The 23521-nt window shown below is 40.1% G+C and overlaps 5 protein-coding genes across 15 annotated transcripts; 3 read left to right on the top strand and 2 right to left on the bottom strand.

Annotated features, from left to right (window-relative positions):
* Positions 1–243: 243 nt before the first annotated feature.
* On the top strand, positions 244–2713 carry LOC112289596 (monooxygenase AgnR1). Of its 3 annotated transcripts, none has more exons than XR_016505747.1 (3): positions 255–572; positions 861–2086; positions 2256–2713. XR_016505747.1 is itself a non-coding variant. In XM_024534930.3 (2 exons), the coding sequence occupies exons 1-2, from the start codon at positions 383–385 to the stop codon at positions 1937–1939; spliced, it is 1272 nt and encodes a 423-aa protein (XP_024390698.1). In that variant the 5' UTR covers positions 244–382; the 3' UTR covers positions 1940–2226. The 3 variants fall into 3 exon arrangements, 1 of the variants encoding a protein (XP_024390698.1); XR_016505746.1 differs by having other exon boundaries at positions 858–2086; positions 2293–2713; XM_024534930.3 differs by lacking the exon at positions 2256–2713 and having other exon boundaries at positions 244–572; positions 858–2226.
* Positions 2714–3481: 768 nt separating this feature from the next.
* LOC112289595 (xyloglucan 6-xylosyltransferase 1) lies at positions 3482–7523 on the bottom strand. 9 transcript variants are annotated; one of them, XM_073537893.2, is made up of 4 exons: positions 7506–7523; positions 6358–6471; positions 5977–6074; positions 3482–5284 (listed from the first exon to the last, which is right to left on the bottom strand). In XM_073537893.2, the coding sequence occupies exon 4, from the start codon at positions 5251–5253 to the stop codon at positions 3952–3954; it is 1302 nt and encodes a 433-aa protein (XP_073393994.1). In that variant the 5' UTR covers positions 5254–5284; positions 5977–6074; positions 6358–6471; positions 7506–7523; the 3' UTR covers positions 3482–3951. The 9 variants fall into 9 exon arrangements, 7 of the variants coding, with proteins under 7 accessions (XP_073393994.1, XP_073393993.1, XP_073393992.1 ...); XM_073537892.2 differs by lacking the exon at positions 7506–7523 and adding an exon at positions 6980–7093; XM_073537891.2 differs by lacking the exon at positions 7506–7523 and adding an exon at positions 6923–7059.
* A 4009-nt stretch (positions 7524–11532) lies between these two features.
* Positions 11533–12368, top strand: LOC112289298 (uncharacterized). The gene is made up of 2 exons (XM_024534416.3): positions 11533–12037; positions 12175–12368. Exons 1-2 carry the CDS (start codon positions 11704–11706, stop codon positions 12225–12227), a joined length of 387 nt encoding a protein of 128 aa, XP_024390184.1. The 5' UTR covers positions 11533–11703; the 3' UTR covers positions 12228–12368.
* A 1412-nt stretch (positions 12369–13780) lies between these two features.
* LOC112289297 (nicotinamidase 2) lies at positions 13781–15278 on the bottom strand. Its single transcript, XM_024534415.3, has 2 exons — positions 14381–15278; positions 13781–14252 (listed from the first exon to the last, which is right to left on the bottom strand). The coding sequence occupies exons 1-2, from the start codon at positions 14672–14674 to the stop codon at positions 13965–13967; spliced, it is 582 nt and encodes a 193-aa protein (XP_024390183.1). The 5' UTR covers positions 14675–15278; the 3' UTR covers positions 13781–13964.
* A 4061-nt stretch (positions 15279–19339) lies between these two features.
* On the top strand, positions 19340–23464 carry LOC112289558 (guanine nucleotide-binding protein-like NSN1). Its single transcript, XM_024534819.3, has 9 exons — positions 19340–19537; positions 19740–19993; positions 20185–20302; positions 20436–20609; positions 20905–21119; positions 21291–21558; positions 21837–22016; positions 22367–22569; positions 22694–23464. The coding sequence occupies exons 1-9, from the start codon at positions 19519–19521 to the stop codon at positions 23060–23062; spliced, it is 1800 nt and encodes a 599-aa protein (XP_024390587.1). The 5' UTR covers positions 19340–19518; the 3' UTR covers positions 23063–23464.
* The last annotated feature ends 57 nt before the right edge of the window (positions 23465–23521 follow it).

Raw genomic sequence — 23521 nt, 5'->3', positions numbered from 1 at the left:
TGTGTATATGTGGCCCAAATGATTAGATTGGTATTTGGTATTTGAATGTTGAAACTTTTGCCATCAAGTTATGCATCTTGTTGGATCCCCAACGTGAAACAAAACCATCCAAACTGGTGACATAAGCCCAGTCAATCACGCACAAAAACAGAAATGGGCATTATGGGAAAACCATGGCCATGGGGGTAGCGACGGCTGAGTTCAGGTTCCGAGAACAGGATGATGAAGCATGACAATGTCGGCGATCACCACAGTGACCAATATATAGCATGACTTCTGACGCAGTGACTGTGCACATGCTGTGCATATTGTGATTGTCTTTGGTTCCTTGCGATTCTGCTGGGTCAAGGATTTAAGCATTGCGGTCTCCTCGATCAGGGCAATGGCCGTGTTGCGTAGCAACGGCTCAATTGCTCTTCGGAGGTTGTCGAGCTTGTGGCTGCGAAGTGGAATGGGGGTGGTTGAGAATCGATCTGTTGTTGAAAGCTCGCAATGGAGCGGGGAGGGTTTAAGCTGCGCCGGATTGAATCGGGTGGGGCGTCGTTGCGAAGGGATCCATTCAGATGCGTCGGGTATGATGTGCTACTATTCTCCAATTCAAGCGTATTATGCGCATCACGTTCTGTCATTTTTAGATACAATTAGTGGAGATGGCTTTCTTGATGGCGCAGTCTCTGTCTGCGTAGCTTTGATTTAACCCCTAACACTGCAAGGTATACTGCGGAAACTTGTGGGTATACCTGTGAGATTGTTTGACTTATTGACGAGACAAATTGCGAAGCTTCAAAACAATCTTTATCCTATTTTGGACTAATACCTTGCGCATTTTCCGCTGTGGACTCTGTTGTTTTTATCAGCAGGCGGACTTGACCACTACAAGGTGGCTGTTGTGGGTGCTGGACCAGCAGGGCTTGCTGTAGTCTCAACCCTTTTGGATCATGGGTGTACTTCCATTTTGTGGATTGATCCACGCTTCAACTCTGGCCGTCTTTCCTCCTACACTGAGGTTCCATCCAACACCAAAGTGAAACTGTTCCAGCAATTTGTCACAACGTCACCCACCTTGAACCGCTTCGCAAGTCAAGCTTTAGAGCATTACAATGGGCAGGATCCAGATCGAGGTTGCTCTCTTTCCCTTGCCGTGCGCATGGTCAAAACCCTAACAGATTGTATCCGCCAACAAGACGTCAACCGGGTGCGCTGCTCTGAAAATGTTGTGAAGGAGCTCAGTTTTTTGGATGGCAAATGGCATATAGATTCAGGGGAAGTAGTGGACCAGGTATACCTTGTGACTGGTTCTATGCCTTCGAAATATGACACACAAAGCGGAGTGGAAGACATTCACCTGGATTTGGCCCTCAAGCCATCCTCTCTTGCTGGTCTTGTTTCAGAATGTGACACTGTAGGAGTGGTAGGCAGTAGCCATTCAGCCATGCTTGCATTAAGGAACCTTGTTGATTGTAAGGTGCAGCCGAAGAAAATCATTAATTTTTATCGAAGTCCATTGTTGTATGCCCAATACATGGACAATTGGATCTTGTACGACAACACGGGGCTCAAAGGAGAGGTAGCGGAGTGGGCTGTGAAAGAGGTCGATACAGGGAATTTGGAGGACAAGGGCATAGTAACCCGGGTTTGTGTGAAAGGTTTAACCTTGGATGAGCAGATTGCGCATTGGCAAAGGTGTACAAAACTCATTCAAGCGGTAGGGTTCTGTCGCAATGTGTTGCCAAAAATTACCGTCATCGGACAAGAGCTCGTGGATGTGAAATACGATCCACTGAATGGCAGAATTGCAGACGGTCTTTTTGGATATGGAATTGCGTTTCCAGAACAGACCACTGATCCTTATGGCAATCGAGAGCTTGCCGTAGGGCTTTGGAAATTTATGCGTTACGCTCGAGCTACGATTCCAACGCATTTCTCCCATTTGCTGTAGTACACCTGGTTATCTGAAAACCCCCAACACATGTTACAGCTCTGATGTGACCGAGGTTTCAAGGCAAGGCCATTGAATAAGATGCGATCCAAAACATGTCAATGTGCACTGTTACTTAAGTTAGTGCTTTGAGAAGTTTTAGTTCAGGTATTTTCATTTGACCCAAAAACGTTGTGCTTGACTCCGATATAGCGGTCTCAAGGCAGATGTTTGACAGTCACATTATCAATTGTAGTTTGCTTCTTCACAACTTTTCCAAAAATAAACTTTGGCAGGCTTACTTACAAGTTTAAGTTCTCTATTGTCATAAGTGCAGTCCAGGTTTGTCTGAACATGTTTCAACCTTCAATCAGGCCCACAACGCATGGGACTATGCTTCAATACGGAAATTGCAATAGCGTTGAACCAATTCTGTGCGGAGCTTGGAGTTTCAAGTCAAATCATTAAACTCGCGGCAAGTTGCAACAAATCTGAAGTGTCTGAAGTGTCTGAAGTTTGCTCAAGTTCACGATTTCAGAACCCAATCACTCTAGAAAGTTTGCGTACATCCACAGAATAGTGTTGGATGTGTCTGCGTAATGCATTTAGTTTTTCCGGAAGCCAAAATGCTATAAGAATAGTGAAGACGAAACAAAATCAGGAGGAAGAGCGGAAAAATCTATTATCGGGATAACACCTCCCATCTGCGCTTTTACTGATTCGTTTTTTCAGGTTCTGAGTCTCTGGATTGAAATGTTTATGTCTACACTTACAGGGGTGATTAAGTTCTTTGTACATCTAGTAGTTTTCTGTGTGTCTGGCAGTACTCTCTGTCACCTTCTTGGCATTTCCAGGGAATGTGCACCTCTGGTATTAGCGCGATTTGCTGAATTAAGCACCTCACCATCAGATCCGAAATTCTCATCTCGTCATTTCTGTTTGTCAACGTTGTCTCTTTCAGAGATTGTCATTCCGCCTCAACGCTTCGGCCTTGAGGACCTTAACGTCTGCAGCATATGGATGTGGTTGTACATCAAGTCTGCCTGATTGGTTTGGTAGGGGAATGAGTTAGTAATCAGAGAATCGATGTATCCCGTAGTAGTTGAAATTTTCCCTTAATGACCGGAATTGCAAGATCTGTCACTTCGCGTCACAAAAGCAGCTAGAAGTTGTTGAAAGAGCCCACGCACGGAGGTGCAAGGCAGCTATACCAATATATTTCCCAGCACATTCACTCCGTTGAATGACAACAAATGAAGTGTACTCAAGCGTAGGGGCTTGAGTACACCTGCAAGTTTCACAACCGTCTGGGGCAACTCTAATAAGACACGATATTAACGGGGGAATTCTTAAGTAGGATTTAGATGCCTAATCTGTTCAAATAATAGTTGCACTCGGCCTGTTAAGTACTTCATCGGCATCGGCCTTTTCCTTTTCCTGTACACCCGGTTCTACCTGGTGACACGTCCTCTTCAGATGACCAGAACGATTACAATTTCACAAACAGGCGAGAAAGTATTGCAACATCATGCTTCTTTTAAAAGAAGTTAATTCAGAAGTTCGAAGCATGAACATGACAGCATCGCCCATTTATTTCATAAATCTAGTGAATAAAAATTATGATCGTCAATCAGGACTCCAACCACAAATGATTTAGGGACGTGATGAAATGTCAACTCAAGCATGTACAGGTCTTCACCTTTCTTTAGTTTGAGTGGTAAATATGGTGGCTCCTCTTCACCTTTAGCTTTATACTCATCCCATCTCTACTTCGTGCTCAATGGCCTCGGTAAAATAACAACATCATATAAACACTTCGGGCCGAATTGTCCATTGTCGCAATTCGACATGGAGGGCCCACCGCCCATGTTATCACTAGGCAGATGCTGCTCTACCAGAGAGAAAACCTTAGCGAATATGCTAGTTTCTCTTATATCTGGATAGCTTCTCTGCAGAGCTAACGTTCTGCAACCATGGAGATTTCGGAATATACTTAATGATCCAACACTGGACGGTGGATGGTCGACATGACTTTATGTCCTCTTCGAATGAGCTGCCTTGGCGGTAGAGGTTTCGTTCTTGTGGGGCTGGTCCTTGCTCGTCAGCTCAACCTCGGGAGTCTTTAGTGACTTGTGACGGAGGCCATATCTCTCGATGATTTGATTATCAGCAAAGTTGATGCCCCGCTCCATGTGCATCAGGCACTGATCCCTAGTGTATTCAGGATTAATCGACCCACTGCAAAATTCACATCCACAATAATGCGTGACGAAAGGCCATCGGTCGTCACCATACAGACCTGGCTTGTATTTCGCCATCATCTCCTCAAATCTTCCTGACAGATGTCTCCAGTAGCCCTGGAAGTAGAAAGAGCTTTCTAGGAAGATTTTGGACCCCCACCGCTTCCGGTCAGTCACCATGAGATACACAATCGCCGACTGGTCATCCGCCTCACTTTTGCCTCTATCGGGAAGAGCTAGAGTCAGAAACTCGCCAGCACCATCGCGGATTTTGCCCTTCGGGCTCATCGGTGCCCAAGCGTGCAGGAAGTCCATCGACCACTGACAGTTTCGGATCAAGTAGACGCCGGCGTTGAGCCCTAACCAGCTCCGCTTGTCATACACAGCATCTTCCCATCCGTGCATTACCATGTTGTACTTCTCATATTTGTGCAGTGGGAGCTCGAAGGTCATGTCGGTGAAGATAGCATCGCTATCCATCCACCAGAACCAGTCGATTTCGGGGTGCTCCTTCATGAGCATATGCGTCAGGAAAGTTTTCACCCACCACGACGTCATTTCAGTGTCGACATGGTCCATGTTGTAGTATAGCTCGATCCCATGCAGCCGACAGTAATCCATTTTATTCTTGATAGACTTCAAGAGCATTAGGTCTCCTTGCTTGTTCTCACATTTCTTCGGATGCGAGCTGGTGATGATCATGATCCGAGGCTTGGGATTCACTCCACTGGACGAGTTCGTGCTCCGGCGAATAGCGTCCCTGCGGGTCTTGTCCCAATCCACGACCGGGGGCCCAAATTTCGTGAAAGGCGTGCTACTATTCAGAAACGCCTTCATTCCCTTGTCGACATCGGCGAGATACTCGCGCACTTCCTCGGGTGTCAATTTATTTGGGCCGTATATAGGCGGTGAGTTCGAAGCGCTGCTTCTACTCACGATCAACTTGGAGGAGTTCAAGCCCCACAAAGCGATGGTGCATGCTGCTGCAATAAAGCACAAGCAGTACACCACCTTGGTTTGAGAGCCTCGCCCTTTTGGAAGCCATACATCGTCGGCCGGAGCCTGAATCTTCTTGTCATCGTCGTCTTTCATCATCTCGCTCAGGAATATACTGTTGCTACGTACTCTGAGAATTAACAATCTTTTCGTTAGCCTTTCAGGCAAAATCTAAGGCATCGCATCTCCCCTTTGCTTCCTATGATTTAACATGAAGATCACATATAGTGGATCCTGAGAATCAGATCAAGACAATTAGACAGCTGTGCACTTCATTGTGGCGTGCAGTGACTAGATTTGCTACAACCGAAAGAATTAACTAGGCTCACAAGATGTAGCGAAATGCCGAATAGCCGAAAATGCGGACTGTCATTACCCCAACTGTAACTAAAATCTTTGAGGACATGGATCAGATTTCGATGGCACATCCGTAGAAGTGCCCGACGTAAGATACCAAATCCTGGAAATGCTGTAATTATGTAAGGATATTTCCAGCATGTCTGATATCCTTCGTTTCAATTCTGTTAGTTCGTGTTCATTCTAGCTAGATCCGGAACGGTTTTTGATGACCGAGTTTCCTTCGAAAATCGGTGAAGGTAATTAAGAGGTGACGCTGAGACGCTAACTCTTTCTGTAGCCGTGTTGACATCGATGAAATACAAACGAGTAACTTAACAATGAGCAAATTGTTGAGAGAGATCATTGCCCTCACCCAGCCTTTTGCCTCGGAAATTTTATTCGGCGCATGCTGACCTACTAGACCTGCTAGAAGCGCAGCTCTGACTTAATTACGGCCCCGACTTGATGAGTTCAAAAGGCTACCTGCGAAACGGTTGCCTTGGTTACCGAAAAATGCGTTACAACAATGGGTCCTTTCCGCTAGACCTGCTGACGACTTTGAATCGCCAGCTGGGCAAATCCTGCAAGGAACCCAGAACCGAGTCATTTTTCATTCAAAATCGAAACTTCAGGTACGGTACTATAGTGGGCTCAGACAAAGTCATCATGGATCAATGCACTATAGTGTCATCCCCAGACTTCTCTTGAATTAGGAGCTCAACTGGTGCAGTATAAGTATCATTGACCACGAAGCCAGGAAAAAAATATTGCGTAAATCTGCGGGAAGCGCAACCATAACCATGACGGCACTCGCTCACACTGATGAATGGTGAAGATACTGGAACAGAAGGTTTGAATTCCCACGTAGTAGTCTACTGGCTGAAAGCTCGAGTGCACTTGGTCACGGCGCACGCTTCCCGTAAATTCCTTCCCTTAGAAACCTTACCTACTCCGATAATCAGAATCTTCGACCAGGTCCTGTGAAGGGGAGCCAGATTGTATCAATAACTTCTGCTCGCTTCCGCCACCAGTGTAGGATATCACTATCAACAACTCCAGGAAACTTCCTGCTGTGAATGATGAAAAAAATGCCTCGAGGCCCACTCGTCGAACACTGTGATAGTATGTCAGTAAGCAGACTCTGATCTACGCACAAAACAGACGCAGAAGTTCGAACCAAACAAGGTGCACACTAAGAATACAACTATCCAGAATCGCAATTCACTCTACTCAACGCGCAAAGCAATCACTTCTAACACAAGTCGAGTCGGGGCTAACTACTCGACGCCAAGGATGTCCAACACCTAGAAACTCTGGAAGCAAGGGGCAGGACGAGACGGGATGATATCAGATCAGATTCAACACAGTTCATCTAACAATGGCACACATGAGAAAGCAGCACATCAGGAGATAAAAATTCAAGCACAACCGTAAGTGGTCAGCGTGGGGTCGAACAGATCGAATCTAGATGCTGTACGGCGCTCACATATACTTCCGGTTAGCCCTCGCGCTGAAACCTAGATAGCACTAAGCCCCATTCGGAACCAGTCATTTCGCAGTGTTACCACAATCAAATGGCCAAAATCCATGCAGCTGCCAGCTCCTTAGACCGTTGCGAACTCAATGATAGCATCAGCTACTAAAAATCCGGCCACAAGCAGGCACGACACATCACTCCCAGCCAACAGCTCCAACCTGATCGACAATCCCGAAATACACCGACATTTATCCTCTACAAACAGCCGATCAGCTGGACCTGGAACCAGGTACCTAGCGACCCACACCCACTCTAGAAAAAAATCACCACAACAAAAACAAATTGCGCCTTGGGTGTAATCAAAAGAGCCCTGAACCATGCACAGTGAAATTCACAACGGTGAGGCAGTGGACAAGTCGCCGATTTCAGGTAAACAAAAGTGTTTTGTTTTTAGTTGTGCACACAGAAACCATGTGCGGAAACATTGATATAAAAACAGCTCACAGCTCTTCACTCTCTCATGAAGATTCCGCACCCCAAGACGCGGAATCTCCACGCCATGGGCAAAGCTGCAGCTCCACGGCAAACAGCACCCCTGCTGCATATTTGGCTGTAACTATTTGTATTGTTGGCGTTTCTGGGAAACGCAGTGACCATTTATTGCAAAGAAACACGATTAGCAGTCTGTTGTGGCACCATAGCCTGAGAGCCTCAACGGCTATGGTCCCCCCTCTGGGTAGGGCCCTAGTTCACACAGAGTAGTAGCCCCGAAGCTACAATGTGGCATCGCACTGTGGGCACGAAGCTCGCAATAATGCTGACACCTTCATAAAAGTAGGCTCTAAAAACAGACCCCTGGTATTGATTTTGTTGTCTAGGCTTGTTTAGTGATTGGGTGTTCCCAGTGTGTGGTTCTGTGTGGGTTTTTTTTTAGCCGTTGTGAGGAAGGGTGCTGATTGTGTGGATCTGTACATGTTTTGCTGAGATGTCAGTGTTTTAGGGTATTCTTTTGAAAAGGGGTATATGTCTTAGTACAGGTCACAAAAACAATGGGCTTTGAATTTTTTGAGTTGGTTAATATTAACCGAATTGGATACAAAATTATTGCAACGTGACATGGGTTACGAGGTTGTTTATAAGATCCATTTGTTTGATGTTTGTATTTTGATTATTGCTCCGTTTCTTTTTCTTCTTATTTTTTTTTTCTTCGCTAGCAAATAAGCTGAGTTGTAATGCTAACGTCTATCACAACAAAGATTTTGGAATGTATAGTTTGACCTTCGGGAATCCTTGAAGGTTTTTCCTTTTTCTTCTTCTTTTTCAGCTTTCATGGTAAAAACAAAGTATTTGTATAGATACAATCCTATTTTCGTCCCATGTTTGTAACTAAGTCTGTTTAACTTTTTATGGTTTATTTACAAAACCTTTTCTGAAAACCCAAAATTAATTAAATAATTTCTATCTCAAACATGATGTTCTTCATTTCTTCTTCAAGGAAGAATCATTTGAAACTAACCATTCATAGTACTTCTTGGTACATCTGAAATCACCTGATATGAGGTTTTGTTTTACTATGTTTCACTTATTGCAAATTTTCACTGTGTCGAAAGCAGTTGTGTTGCATAATCAATTCAAATACTGCAGATTGCATGTATGGACAAAAAATGAATGATTGGATACAATTATTTATTTACTTGCAACTTTTATTTTTGCGGGTTGCAGTCTTTGTTGACTTCTTTTAGTGAATATCCCATAATTTTGTTCTTTATACCGTCATTTTGGTATTTTTGGTTTATTTTATATTAAATATCTGTCTCCAACCCATTTATGCATAATTTTTGAAATTTGATAGAAGTATTCATACACGACTCCTTGATATTAATAAGTGGTGCACAATATTCATTTATTATGTTCAGACTTACAGTGCACCGAAGTAAACAATGGTGTCTGTCTGTGGGGCATACACATACACACACTTTGACATGAAGATGCACTTTGTAACATCTTACTTGACGTTTTGGTAGAATAAGCTTTCCATAATTCAGTAAAAAAATAAAAAATAAAAAATTACAATCAGAAACAATATATCATCTCACTTTGGTGGCATTGTACAAAGTTTAAAGGCCATTTACATCATATTCCAACAATGATGATTTGGTGCACATATTATAAAAAAAAATAAAAAAAAAACAAACAAACTTACAGATGATATTGAAACTGGGTTTTTATTATATATATATATATATATATATATATATACACACACATGCATAGATGCCTATATTATTTGTTATTTTTGTAAATAGTCATAAGCCACCATCAAAGTAGGAACAACAAGGGACGAACTTCAAAGACAATTGTATATACAAAGTTGATGTTTTTGAAAAAAGAATTAAATCAAGTTCAACAATGTAAGTCATGTCTCCATCAATTTGAAAATTATTTTACATTTTTACTATTTTTTTTTAGTTACAATAACATAAATATATGTGTTGTACCAAAATAATTTTGCAAAATAATAAAAGGCATGTAAAACTATGACACAAGTTGAAAGGGCGACACAATGTATTGCACCTTAATTAGTAGAATCTCATGAAATTTTTGCATCCAAAAATTGAAAGAATTCTCCAGAATGCAAAAATTATCCAACTCTAGTTTATTTATTTATTTGTTTATTTTATTCGTAGAACTCAGAGCGTGGGCAGTTAGGGTTTCCATGACCATGCTTCCTCAACGTTGTCTTCCTCTAGGTCCGCCATCGCCCGTAAATGCTATCGAGCGTCGTTCAATACTGGCAGGCTTGCGATGACTTCTTCCCCCCGATAGTAACATTAGCGCATCACGTGAACTCGAAGATCCTGTCTCTTTAGATCCATGTCAGGTTTCAGAGCTTTGTGTTGCAGGCCATCTCTGTAACTTCCGACTTGCGCTTGCACCAGAGTTCGACCAGTTGAAGTAGCTCTCAAGTTTAGGCTACATGCAGTGCACGGAGATCACTAATGCAAATAGTCGTGAGGCGTGTTGTGAAAGGTTATGAAATCAAGTGCGCGATGGCATTCCCCCCGGTTGAGCGCAGAAGTAAGAAATGTCGCTGCAGTCTGGAATTTGTTCTCGGCCTGGTTTGCGAACACGTCATCTGAATTGTAGCGTTAAGAAATTATTTTGAGGTAAGTGTCCTCTAGAAGTGCAGGAAATTGTCGTCCTCACACCTGCGGCGTAAATTGGTTTGAACGCATGATAACAACGATTTGTGTAGGAACCCGCGGAGGCCATGACGAACCTGTTACGCTGATTCAACGTCGTAATCAATTGAGATTTCTAAGGAAATAGCTGGTTGGCTTTGCGTGCACAGTCCACAATTATAATGCAAATTCTGAATGGCGAGCACGTGCATTCTAGAAGAATGTAAGGTGTCGTACACACAGGTGTGATTTTATTTGTAACTTCTAGCTGACACTCGCACATGATACTTGAAATCCCGACTCTCGTCTTGCATCAACACTGGCACTGGCAGGTTTACTGTCATTCATGGCGAGGAATTGCAGTCGTCGATGAATCATTCGACGATTAACCAAGCAGTGCTCTGTTCTTGAGACGCTCATCCGGCTGCTTGATCACCAAATCTGACCTGTACATCGCAAGAACCGAGCCTACAATTAAATGCTATCGCACATCCAAAATCAAACTCGAGTAAGCAAGAGTTGATTTAGATGAAATAATGGAATCCATCAAAATTCAATGGGAATTGCCGAGTGAATCTCTTTAAATAGCCAGGTGACGTCATAATTGGATTGTCTTCAGAGAGTGAGTGGACATGAACCACTTGCTGCAAAGGTGCCAATTCGATGTGGAGTCACCCTGCATAATTCTCGAGAGGTTTCACCATAATGCGTATGTTTCACTTTCTATCATGCATGCCATTATTTTTGGGAAGGATAAATTCAATCACATTTTTTGGATTCGAAAACCTCTGTGGCAGTACTTTCATGATATTTGTAATACACATAACAGACGATCTTGTAAAAACGTGTGATGCGGAGGTCGTCAGATATGAGATGCATCAGTCAGCAAGACTGAAGCCCTTCAACTTTCACGGAAATAGAACCTGTTCCGCATTGTACCACACTTTAAAAGTCTTATCAACTGGAGCCGAGTGTTAGTAATTAAGTGAAGCTGAACAGGCAAGAACAGTCGATGGTTCTGATTTTCCCGAATCCTTAAATTCATTCTTGCAGAATTTATTGCATCCGATCCCATCATTGCTCGTCTAAAATAACCCGAAGCCAAAACAAAGCCTGTAAACGGTTCCTACGACTGAACAATGATTATGCAGCAACTCCATTGGTGCAATACCAACGTAGTTCAGTGAAAATGGAGAGTTCGAGTAGATGGATGGCACGGTAGAGAGTACATTCACGAGGCGCTCAAAGATTTACCCTCTACAACAAGCAGAATCCAAGAGAATCCAAACAAACAGTCTCAATTCGTCAAACCTACTCAAACGTCCGGTTAAAAAGGTGCGGATCCCTTGAACGTGGGGAGATGTGGTGCCTACCAAAGTTGCCACTTCACAATTACAGGCATTCCTTCAACTGCATTGAATATACCAGTGTACGTTTTTATCATTGTAGCCGAACGTTTAAATCCGTCCAGTTGAGACGTGATCGCATATCATTCTAGTCGTCAATCAGCTCTTTCAACGTAGACTCTTCAGCACAGCAACAAGGGAAAATATGGAAGCAAACCTCGCATCGAAAATCCACGCTGTGGCAGCACTAGTGACTGTGATTCTAATAGCTGACGGACTTAATGGTGTTGCAGCAAACGGGCCTTGCTCTAATACTTTGTCCTCCTTATCAGCGTGCATGCCAGCGATCGAAGGTGAAAACCCTCAATCGCCATCTGTTGCGTGCTGCGATGTCGTCCGCGGCTCCGATGCAAGTTGCCTTTGCAGTATTGTCACCACGTACGCCAACCTTACGGATGCCATGGGCATTAATCTGCGCGCCGCTCTCCTCTTGCCTAAACAATGCAAGCGCGCCGTTCCCTCTGGTTTCACTTGTGGCGGTAAATTTCCCTGGCATCATAAACACTAGATGAATCCTCATTTTTCAAAATATATATGATGGCAGAAATCGACTGAGAGTTGCCTGTTTATGCTGGATAATGACAGACTTGTGTCGTTGTTGCAACACATTTTGCAGGCTACGTCATCCCTCCCTATGCTTCATCTAACCGCAAGCTCATGACCGCTTAGGCGTGAGCCTGGCCAGCACATTGGTCAACACAAACGTCGTCTGTTTGAAGAGGCACGTTTCAGATTAATGAGAATTGGTCATGTAAAGTTTGCGCTCAAAAGAAATTAAATACAAGTAAACTCAACGCAATTCTTCCTGCATTCGATCTTATTCCCACGTTAGTCATGGCAATGAAGTGCTCGTGTCATTTTTCACAATGTTGTGTGCACCGATAACATCAAGCAGACGAAGAGACGAAAAATATGGTACTCATGCAATGCATTCGTACGCTCTCTTCTGCACACTACATCTTTAAGGATGCAACTCATGTGAGATAGTTGCATAGAAAAGTATTTCATGTCTGCACTTGGTATGCATGTCAATGTTATCATCTGCATACGAAACTCGTGATTTAAATGGAACAGTAGTTCGTTTTCGCGGTGAACAGTAAAGAATACTTTGATTTAGTTCACACTCACACAAAATCTGGACTGGCTTGTTGAGGAAATAAATCCATTACTGCGCTTGAACTCTGCGGAATGCCATCACGGTGTTTGCTTGGAAACACGACTGAAATCCTCACCAAAACAGATTCACTCTGATGAAACTCGATTCTGTTTGCCTTCTCGGTCTCACAGCATGAGGGGGGCTGAAGTTCTTGAGCATTATCTTCCAGTTCCATTTGGTATATTCAATTGATTACTGCCAAAGTATCCATACTTTGAATCCATACTTGTAAAGTGATCACTTGAATTACAGCCACGCCAAGTTTGCGGTGCTAAATTACTCACCCAATTTCCGCTGGTTCAGGCGATTCCAACGGAGCAAGCATGGTACAAGTGTGAGAACCAAGTTCTAGATGTTGATTGCCATCGGCGTCACGATTATGACCATCCTCTAAAGAAACACCTCCATGTTGAGCTCGTCCATCGCTGTTCTCAGCTTCCAACATGCCTTTTGTCACCCTTGTCACTGAACAACCAACCTATCAAACAAAGAGGTTACCAGTTCTAACCTGAATCGCATGTCTCTTTATTTTGCACACATGATGAGAACCCGAATTCAGGTCCTGAGGAGCAAAGATGAAAGTCACGGCGACGACGACACAGCGGATCAGGACAGGCAACGCAAAACTAGCAAGAACTGTGGAGGATTTGTTTTGTTCGGAAGTAACAAACTGGAGAGAAATCCAGGTTTAAGGTCCGATGAATTGAGGTGGTTTTATGTAATTCAAGCTCCAGATTCCGTTGCAGATTCCATAGCTGATAGATCTCGAAGGTTCTCGTGTGATCTGAGTTTGTGATTTGGTAATGGTTTGATACAAGTTGGTGTAGGATGGGTCAGTGATTGGTATAGAGTAGTTCCATTAATTCACATTATGGGAAAGTTTAATCAATAGGTCTGTATTGACAATGGTGTGGAAGTAGATGGGTGACGACGAAATATCATGTCACGGTTTAGAATCATGAGATGAAACCCCACAGCAAAACTTTTAAAAGAAATATGTGAGATTTGCATGTTTATGATGTCTGAAAATTCATGGATAGGGTGTGTTTAAAAATAAGTGCAAAAATTGGTAACAAGGACATTACATTTGAAGAAATTTATTGTGGTCAATTGTTGGGTGGAAGTGAATGGAAGGCCAATGAAGATTTGCAAAATCCCTTCAAAATCCACATTTTGAAAAAATATTCGTACTACAAGCACACCACATTTTTTTTGTTCATGGCTGTGAGAACTCTTGCAAAGAGTTTTCTTCACTTCGACATAGCAGCAAGGCTGTTGACATTGACAAGGTACGCAAAACCATATGCCAATGACTTCAAGCTACTGACGTGAAGATCCTCATTAATTGTGGCTGTTGCATCGCTTGAAAAGAACACACGAAACCCCCTTATAAAAGCTTCCCGGGCAGTGGTCTCGCAGCACAAATTCGTCATGACCCCTGTTATTATCACCTCGGTCTTCCCAGTCTCCTTGAGATGCCTCTCCAAGTCTGTGTTATAAAAACCGCTGTACGTGTGCTTCGGCACAAGTTTGTCGCTCTGTTTTCAGCAATCAAGGGCAGCAGCATCAGGGCGACATAGAAATTACCAGGAAACAAACGGTATCAAGAGACCAACCACATCGAAGAAGGTTTCGGAGCCAGACCACTACGCAACGGTTTACTTACTTCAAGCTTCGGCAACTCCGGCATGAGTTCTGCTTCTGGGCTTCCAGCCATAATAAGGTTGCCATCCCACCACTCGTAAAGCATACCATATTCCGATGGCCCGTTGTGAGAATGCTGAGTGAAGATAACCGGAATACGAGCTGCTCGGGCTAGGTCTATGCTTCGCTGTATTGCCGGCAGAATAGGCTCTGCCATACCTCTGAAATACTCCTGCATGTCAATCACTAACAACACTGCTTTCTTAGCATCGGGAACCCGATCTCGAATGGCATATTCCTCGTAAGAGTTCGCCATTATCAAGCGCTGCGGCTTGCAAAATCTTCTTAGAAGTGGCAGGAATTGGCAGCCGCAGCAATCCTCCTCAAATTCTCAGAGAGTCACGTTTCTTCGGTTTCGTGGTGAAGCTTCGGCAACTTTTTCTCTCCGCTGAACCTCTCCCAAGTCTTCTATTGATCTAGTTTCGTACGATGTGAAATTGCAACTCTACCAGCGGGATGACAGAACTCCAATTCAAGAGAAGCAGAAAAAAGTACCGTGTCTTCCTCTTCCAAACAGAGCCCGAACTCGCTACCCTTCGAAGATCGTCGCGGAATAGTTGTCAGGACTTGTTCGCCTGGTCGATACGGGGCTGAATCCTCTTTGACGGTCCCTTTAGGAAATATCACGATCCGCACCCGCAACAGATTTCCTACACTGATAGAGAGAAACCAACCCTTGGAAGGTGGCATTGAAGAAGCCCGTCAGGGAATCTGCCACTCCGACATGCTTGTCTACTGGCAACCAATCTTTCCACGGTCATGGGCATTCAACCCTGCGCCTATCGCGACGAACATGTCTTGTTTATTTCTATTTGCGACGCTTGTCTCGACTCTCCGCGAGCCACGATTAGCGTCTAGATAATTCAAATTTAGTCCTCTTCTGCTTCCCTGCATAAAACTCTCTCAAGGTTACACCGAAGACAACATTGCGGATATCGCATTCTCGACGCTCAAGTGCATACAGTATATCCGTTTCAGTAAAACGTATGCGGGATTGTAGTTCGAAGCACAAAGTTAGTATCGACGTGCCTGGCTTGGTGAGCAGAGTAATCTGGCGCACGATTGTGGCTCTTTCGTGCAATTTGTTGTGCGGCTCGCACGTAACTGATGCATTGCTGATTAGTGTCAAGAATCCTGCTAAAAAAGACCAACGAATTTCAACTGAACTCATCTGTTTGTTGTCGTTACGAGCTTTTCACAGTCTAGTGGGCATGCATGGTTAGAAATAGTTGAGCACTTGGTATTCTTAGAGTTTTCTTTTAAACTTTGTCTTGATTGTACATTATCTATCAACTTTTTGTGATCCTGTTTATGACAATTTGTTTTTAAATAATAAGTTGTTTTGATATCTTTAAGTGAATTGTGTAGAAAGTGACATTTGAAATTTTTGAAGTGCATAAATATTACAATGTTATTTGTTGGCAATTTTGGTATCCTTTCAAACTGCTTGTTGATTGTTTGAGAGTAGATGAGTGGAGAAAAGGACTAGTGGTGACATAATATTTTATTAAGGTTATCTATTTGATACAAAAATAGTCAAGGGAGGGTATTCAATTATTTGTTTTCTTTTTGAAATACAAGATTGCTTCTTTTTTGTAAATATTTGTTTTTTATTTTTATGTTTTATTTCTTTTATTTTTTTACTTTTCTTCTCAATTTTTTCTTGAGATGTCTCCTTTCACATATGTACTTTTTTGAGATTATAGATATTTTGGTACCCTCTTTTGATTATTTTGATATCCATTGGAGTTGCTTATTGATTGTTTGAAAATAGATGAGTAGAGGACAAGAGGACTAATAGTGAAAAAATATTTTATATTCTTAAACAAACCAATGGATAACTTTAAGGGATATTTAAATAATTTAAATAGTAGCAAAATATCTATGTTTTTATTTTTTATTTTTAAAAATACGTAACATATGTACATAGTGTCAAAGACATAAATCATAACAAAATTTTAAAGAAATAATACACTCTTACAACACTCAAGAGAGAAAGTAGACTAATCAAAGATAGATATAAGATAAGAATTAGAATGGCTATTACCAATTCCTGAAGACTCTTGAACCAAGACAAGACCATATGAAAGATATTGACAAGAATGAAGGAGGCATCACTCTTGCCTCTATATATACTATATATTAAAGAATTATGAGGCAATGTTCTATAGGCAATATGACATGTGTCTAATTTGTACAGAAAGTTTCCAAAATGTGCCTCACATGACAAACTTATAATACAAGTGGCTAAATATGCAACATGCGACCAATTTATTGATCAAATTGTCAACCTACAAATCCCTTATATATATATATATATATATATATATATAAAGTCTACAAAGTTTCTAGGAAGCTTTCCAATAAGATATCAATAATTTAACCTACTTCTATTTTTCCTTTGTGTAATTCTACTTATCAAAGTAAATAGACCAATGAATGTTACTATTTGTTATTTATTGTTAATTTAATTATTATAAGTTAATTTTAAAAATAAAAAAATATTTTTTAACATGGAATTCATATGTTTTTTAATGGCATTTTTAAAATATATAATATATAAAATATTTTTAAAATATATAATATATAAAATATTTTTAAAATATATAATTAAAACATTATAACTTTCTAATAAAATTTAGTCAACTTTTGGAGCTTTTACAAAACTTATGGATTTAATTATTTTTGTATTAATAATATTGTATTTCATAATTAAAAGCTAATACAAAATCTATTGTAAAATAGAGCTTTATATTTTTGTATACTTTTATTTTATCATTAAAATTATTTTTTAATTTCTTATCTACTTAGATGTTAGTTTAAAAAAGTTATTGATATCATTCAACAATTTTTTTATTTTTATAAAAGTAGTGCATAAATAAAATATTTTAATGAAAACCAAAAAATAAAAATTTATACAATATTTATATTTAGATAGTTAAAAAATAAAATATTAATATAATAAGAAAACATTCAATTGAGAGTATGGAAATTGAATATTAAATTGGACTTGTAATAATATAATGAAGAATGTGAATTTAAAAATTATGTGTTATAATTCAAAATACTTGTGCCTATATCTTCAAAAGGTCACTAAGAATAAATTTTCAAATTATACATTAGAGAAGATAAATATTTGAAATCAATGTTCATTCAAACAAAGAGCTTTGGTAGATTCAAAAAAATTAGATTGCTTACTTAATTTAATATTGAAAAAAGCCTAGAGTAATGAGAATAGCTCAAGAGAAAGTAATCTGAGATTGGTAATAGTCTAAGATCTTAGAAGAAGAATGAGAATAGCCTAAGAGAAGGTAATCTAAGAGTAGAAATAGCCTAAGTATCCATCAGTGGATTAAGTTAATTTATGATTTGCAAAACTTGTATAATCTTATATATTACAATTTTTTAATTCTGAATATTTTAATTTAAAAAATTAATATAATTAATGTTCAAAAAATATGTTTTAAAAATATAAAAAGTAATTAATTTTTAAAATTTGGCCATATTGTATACATAATATAACCAAATAGTCCTTGTAATTATAAACCATATAGATATTTAAATACTTTACATTGATAATATATATATATATATATATATTATCATTCTATTCAATAAATTTTATAAAAATATGATTAGATTTTATTATTTTAATTTTTTGAAGGTTTTAATATCAAATACATATAATGCTTAAGACCAGTAATTTGGTATCACATTTTAAAATTCTAAAATTTACATAATTCAATACAACAAACAAATAGGTAAAATCATTGAATTTTAAAAAAGATCAAATCTAAAATATATAAAATATTACAAGAAAATATAAATATTTATTAAATCCATCAAGAATAATATCATGTGTTTTTTAACAAAAATAAAATAAAATAAATGTTCATTTTTTAGAATAGTGATATATATCCTTACAGTGATCCATATTATATCAATATGTAGATGTAGTTCCAAAATCTATGCTATTTGAAAAAAATTATCAAATTTTAGTAAATATAAAAGTATTTTTATATGTTTATTCTCATTTTCAATTGAAAATTATTCACAAAAATAAATATATTCAATATATATATTTTATGATTATATAAAATCTAATATATTATAATTTTTTGAAAAATATGATATATTGGATTTTTGAAATTCGAAAATATTAAATTAAAAATTTATATTTTAATATATAAATAATAAGAAAGCTTAGTTATAAAACAAAGAGATAAAGAAGCCTTCTCATTGGATAATTGGTTGAGACAAAGAAGTGTTCTTATTAGCCAAAAATATATGTTGTTCTTTTATAATATACAAATTGATGTTGACTTTTCACAATGCAATTCTCCAAATTCAAACAATATTATTTATCCTTAAAATTATAAATCCAAAGACACCACAATAAATATATTTTATTCTAATTTTTTTATTAAACTAGCTATTTAAATTAATGAAGTGAATCAGAATTATCGTTTCCAATAACTCTGAAGAGACATAATTATTCTATTATTATTTTTTTTGTTTTGTTTTTTGTTTTGTTTTTGGTTTTGTTTTTTGTTTTGTTTTGTTTTTTTTTTTTATATAATTTTGATGTTTCTATAGAATTTTTTGGAAATTAAAATTTTATGACTTTTTTGTGCCCAAAGGTACAGATTTCTGCTGGTATACATATATAAAACATCAAAGTCTATTCATCACTTCAATTTTTGGGCTTGTAAGATACACGTTTTTAAACACCGAAGTCGAGCAAAGATCTCCTGTTGATACCCGCCAAAGCCTTGCCAAGCGGCATGATATCCGGACCCGGCACCAACCCTGCCATCTCGTACACCTCGACCGCAGGATGGAGGCAGGAAGATCGACGGCTATGGCGCCTCGGCATTCCAATGCATGGATCATATCGGGGGCGCTTCAGAGAGAAGGGGCTGGGCGACTTGCTGCTCATTCTCAGCGAGGGTTTAGGGTTTTAGAGGGTCCGCCTCAGCGCCGAGGATTTGCAGATTTTTGCCCTGTTGGCCGTGGCCCTGGTTTGTTTTGCAGCTTATCTTCGAACGAACTTCTGTGGAGGGCTTCTTCTGAAGCGGGGGAAAGCAAACAGCTGCCAAGATGGTGAAGCGTAGCAAAAGTGAGGAGTTTTTTCCGTTATCGTGGTCTTTTGAGGATTTTTGCAAGAGATCTCATAGCGATGACTGACAGTGGATAGAGGGGATAGTTTGACTAATGAAATTTCGGCTTATGGGGGTCGTTCTTATTTGGTATTGTGTGGAAGGTGGCGGCTGTTTTCAATTTTGGTGAGTTATAGTTAATTTGGATGTGTGTTATTGCAGAGAGTAAGTCCAAGCGTATTCCCTTAAGGAAGAAGCACAAAATCATAAAAAAAGTGAAGGAGCACCACAAAAAGCAGGCGAAGGAAGCAAAGAAGAAAGCAAAGTTAGGTATCAAACCTAGGACGAAAATCGAGAAGGATCCAGGGATTCCTAACGCTTGGCCTTTCAAGGAGCAGGAGTTAGCTGCTTTGGAAGCCCGGCGCTCTCGGATCCTCGAAGAGCTTGAGCAAAAGAAAGCTGCGAAAAAGGAAAGGGTAAGCTTAAGTTTCTGCAATTCCTAACGTACTTACTCCTTAAATCCTCTGAAATGCGAATGTCGGTACATGAGTCACAATTTCAACAAGTTTCATAGTATATGCATGCTTATCAAGGATTATGGCCGTTGTTGTTGGGGGAATCTGCCGTGTTTGGATTCTGCAGACTTTGACACAAGTTTTCGTGACAGGCTGCGAAGCGGAAAGCAGGACTGCTTGATGAGGAAGATGATGCTGAACTTGCTGAAGCTTTGAAAACGGCTGCTGAGCTTGAAAAAACGAAGAAAGTAAAGAATCTTTCCCCGAAAGGTATGTCATTCTCTTGTTATCCACATGTCCCCTCTTCGTACAATAATACCTTGAAAAGCTGTTGCAAGTCCTGAAATATTTGGTTGGGGTTCAATGTCTATTTTCAGTGTTTTAAAATTGAACTTAATTGCAGAGGCTGCGCGAAGGACATTTTACAAGGAGTGCATGAAAGTGATAGAAGCATCGGATGTTATTATTCAAGTACTGGACGCAAGGGATCCTATTGGTACTCGCTGTGTAGAGGTTGAACGTATGGTTCATGAAGCTGGGCCTTCTAAGCGTATAGTTCTCGTCCTCAATAAAATTGGTAAGACTTTTCGACTGTATTCCTGCTCTCCAAGACAATTGATTTAGATTTCCATCTGCAACCCAAGCTTTTAGTCCTGTTATACACCCCCTTTTCCACGCATACATATCTGCCCTCGAATGCGCGAGTATGCTAAAATGACTTTCATATGTTTGAGTGAAAAAGGTGCATACGTTTCAAGTGTTCTGAATATGTGCTAGGCTGTATGTGCAACTTTTTTTGTATCTTCAAAGAAGTGTATGAACTGGCGCGTGACATATTCTGATCATGTTTTATGCCGATCTGTGCTTCCCAGACCATGTACCTAGAGAAGTGGTGGAGCAATGGCTTAAGTACTTTAGGGGGGAGCTTCCTACAGTTGCATTCAAATGTAACTTGCAGGAGCAACAAAAGAATTCAGGAAAGAAATTACGTAAGGATTCTACGAATGGCGACCTTTTGCAAACTAGCAACTGCTTAGGCGGAGAGACTCTATTGAAACTTCTCAAGAATTATTACAAAAATCAGAAAGTAAGTAAATTGTATCGCAGTCTGCCTGGAAACTTCGGGAATGTATTCATCTTTTCCGTACCTACTAGTTATCATTGTGTTCGTGTCTTTGATTTAAATTGCTCTTCGTGTTAAATTAGCGGTGTTGTAAGTTGATGTGCTCGTGGTATACATAATTTTTTGAATGTGCAGAAGAAAGAAGAACTTGTAATTGGCGTCGTTGGGTATCCAAATGTCGGGAAAAGTAGCTTAATTAATAGTTTGAAGAGAACACAAGCGGTCTCTGTTGGAGCGCATCCTGGTGTAACCAAGGTAATGCAGGAGGTTCCTTTGGATAAGCGTTTGAAGATACTTGATTGTCCTGGAATTGTTATCTCAGCATCAGCTGAAAATGAAGCATCTGCCGCACTGCTGAACTTAATCAATGTTGATCAGCAGCTTTCAGATTCTATCTCTCCAGGTAAAGTAAGTCAGATATGAAGATTATTTGTCATGTTTACTGCATGTCGTTATGTGAAAGTTATTGTGGATAAAACTGATGTTGAGTTATTTCTAGGGTGCTTCAGGAATTTTTGGAATAAAATTCGGTTGCTTTATTATTATAACCCGTAGCGTGTTCCTCGAAGTGATAAATTTGAAACGACTTGTCGATCTAGTGGAATTTTCGAGTTTTATGATGGGCTTTGCGAAGTATTAATGCCTCTTCTGGTTTAACACGTGATTCATTTGTTCAAACAGTGAAGGAAATATTGCGGATATGCCCTGCTGAGAAGTTGATGACCATTTACAAAATTGCCAAATTCAGTGACGTGGACGGGTTTCTGACCAGTGTTGGAACCTTACGTGGGAAATTGAAAAAGGGTGGCGAAGTAGATAAATCGGCTACTGCCCGCTCTGTGATTCATGATTGGAATGGAGGTATGTCAGTGGTCAGCGTTGCAGTATGTAGTTCTTTCCAGTACAAGTTTATTCCGCTAGATATTTATGGAATCCTTGAACTGGTCAAAGGTCTTCACTCACTTCCTGCACTAGAATATGATTCCTCTGTATGAAGACATTTATGCGTGCTAGTCATACTAGAAGAATCGTATTCTATAGGCTTGGTAGCAAGTAGCTTCTTGGTTCTGACTGTTGCCGTTTGATAAGATTTTAAAAATGTTAGTAATTAGATCTAGAAGCGCTATTAACTTAATGGTTTTTCATTCTAGAGTAAGTCATTGTAACGAAATGTTTTCACACGTGCGTTTTAATAACATATATACACGCAGGGAAAATACCATATTTCACAGTACCACCTGTGCGACCTAAAGGGTATTCAGACGATCAAAATTGGTCAAAGGAGTTTGAAGCTGAGAAAGCGTTGAAGAACGAGGCATCTGCAGTTCTAGCTTGTCTAAAATCCTTGGTCGAAAGCCGTCATGCTCAAATACAATCAAGGACTCCACTTGGGATGGATGTCGATGATTCTGTGGTACTCTTTTAACCTCGCGAACTCGAGATTTGTGACTATTCTGCTCAGTTTAGGTTTATGCGGATTCTATTAACTGAAGGTTTTCTATCTAAGTTCTCAAACTGGGATTCATGTTTCCGTGCAGATAAATGATGAATCTATAGAGGAGGATGATAGTGACGACGATGAGTATGGAGTTGAAGATGAGGAGGAGGACGACGACGACGACGAGATGGACACAGCTGAAGTGGCAGTGCACAAGGGCAAACAGGCAAATGGTAAAATAGTGGCGAAGAAAGCCAAGGACGAACCTATGAAGGCCAAGAAGAAAAGCAAAGGAGATGTTGGCAACGGGAAGACATCTAAAACAGATTCAAAGGCATCTGATGACTATGACTTCAACACAGATTACACTGATGACAAAGTGAACGGAGAAGCTGAGGATGATGATGAAGATGATGATGAGGAGGATGAGGACGACGATGACGATGATGAGGAGTCGATGGAAGACTAGTTATGTTTCTCAAAGAAGCGCCGCAATTTAAGCTTAGCGTTGAGTTCATTGAGTTTTTAGAGCGTTTTGTTCCGCCCTTCATCTTTTTTTCCTTATTTGAGGTCTTTATATGAGAAGGCATGACGGAAGTCTTTTGCTTAAGCCCTGGTATTAGTGCTGGAAAGGTCCTATGGCATTGTGTTCAAGTCTGTCAAGACTGTTGCAGAGTTGTCTGCTTTTGCGCGGGGCTGGGACTTGCAGTTTCTGCATCTGCTCATCAAAATGCGGACATATTAATGTAGTTCCAGAGGTTTTGCATAGGTTAGATCAAGTGTGTCAACCACGCAATTTACGACCGATTTATTTTTGGCTACATTGGTGACAACGACAATTGTCTGAAGTGCCTCGAGCTATTTCGAGCGAGATCTTTGTCGCAACTTCTTCGATTGAGAAAATAGTGATTGTGTGAATATTCTCAAA

Source organism: Physcomitrium patens, chromosome 12 (assembly GCF_059467195.1).
Source record: "Physcomitrium patens ecotype Gransden chromosome 12, ASM5946719v1, whole genome shotgun sequence".
NCBI classification, from domain to species: domain Eukaryota; kingdom Viridiplantae; phylum Streptophyta; class Bryopsida; order Funariales; family Funariaceae; genus Physcomitrium; species Physcomitrium patens.
The sequence above is the reverse complement of the archived record's forward strand: the minus strand, read 5'-3'. Positions and strand labels throughout refer to the sequence as shown.

Coding starts and splice junctions, on each gene's coding strand:
- LOC112289596 (XM_024534930.3), top strand. CDS start 383: ATGGCCGTGTTGCGTAGCAACGGCTCAATTGCTCTTCGGAGGTTGTCG. Junction 573..857: donor GATCCATTCAGATGCGTCGG/GTATGATGTGCT, acceptor TGTTTTTATCAG/CAGGCGGACTTGACCACTAC.
- LOC112289595 (XM_024534917.3), bottom strand. CDS start 5,901: ATGCGCCGAATAAAATTTCCGAGGCAAAAGGCTGG. Junction 5,285..5,866: donor TTTCCGAGGCAAAAGGCTGG/GTGAGGGCAATG, acceptor GTTAATTCTCAG/AGTACGTAGCAACAGTATAT.
- LOC112289298 (XM_024534416.3), top strand. CDS start 11,704: ATGGAAGCAAACCTCGCATCGAAAATCCACGCTGTGGCAGCACTAGTG. Junction 12,038..12,174: donor CTCTGGTTTCACTTGTGGCG/GTAAATTTCCCT, acceptor CACATTTTGCAG/GCTACGTCATCCCTCCCTAT.
- LOC112289297 (XM_024534415.3), bottom strand. CDS start 14,674: ATGGCGAACTCTTACGAGGAATATGCCATTCGAGATCGGGTTCCCGAT. Junction 14,253..14,380: donor CGGAGTTGCCGAAGCTTGAA/GTAAGTAAACCG, acceptor TGCTGAAAACAG/AGCGACAAACTTGTGCCGAA.
- LOC112289558 (XM_024534819.3), top strand. Junction 19,994..20,184: donor AAGCTGCGAAAAAGGAAAGG/GTAAGCTTAAGT, acceptor TTTTCGTGACAG/GCTGCGAAGCGGAAAGCAGG. Junction 20,303..20,435: donor AAAGAATCTTTCCCCGAAAG/GTATGTCATTCT, acceptor ACTTAATTGCAG/AGGCTGCGCGAAGGACATTT.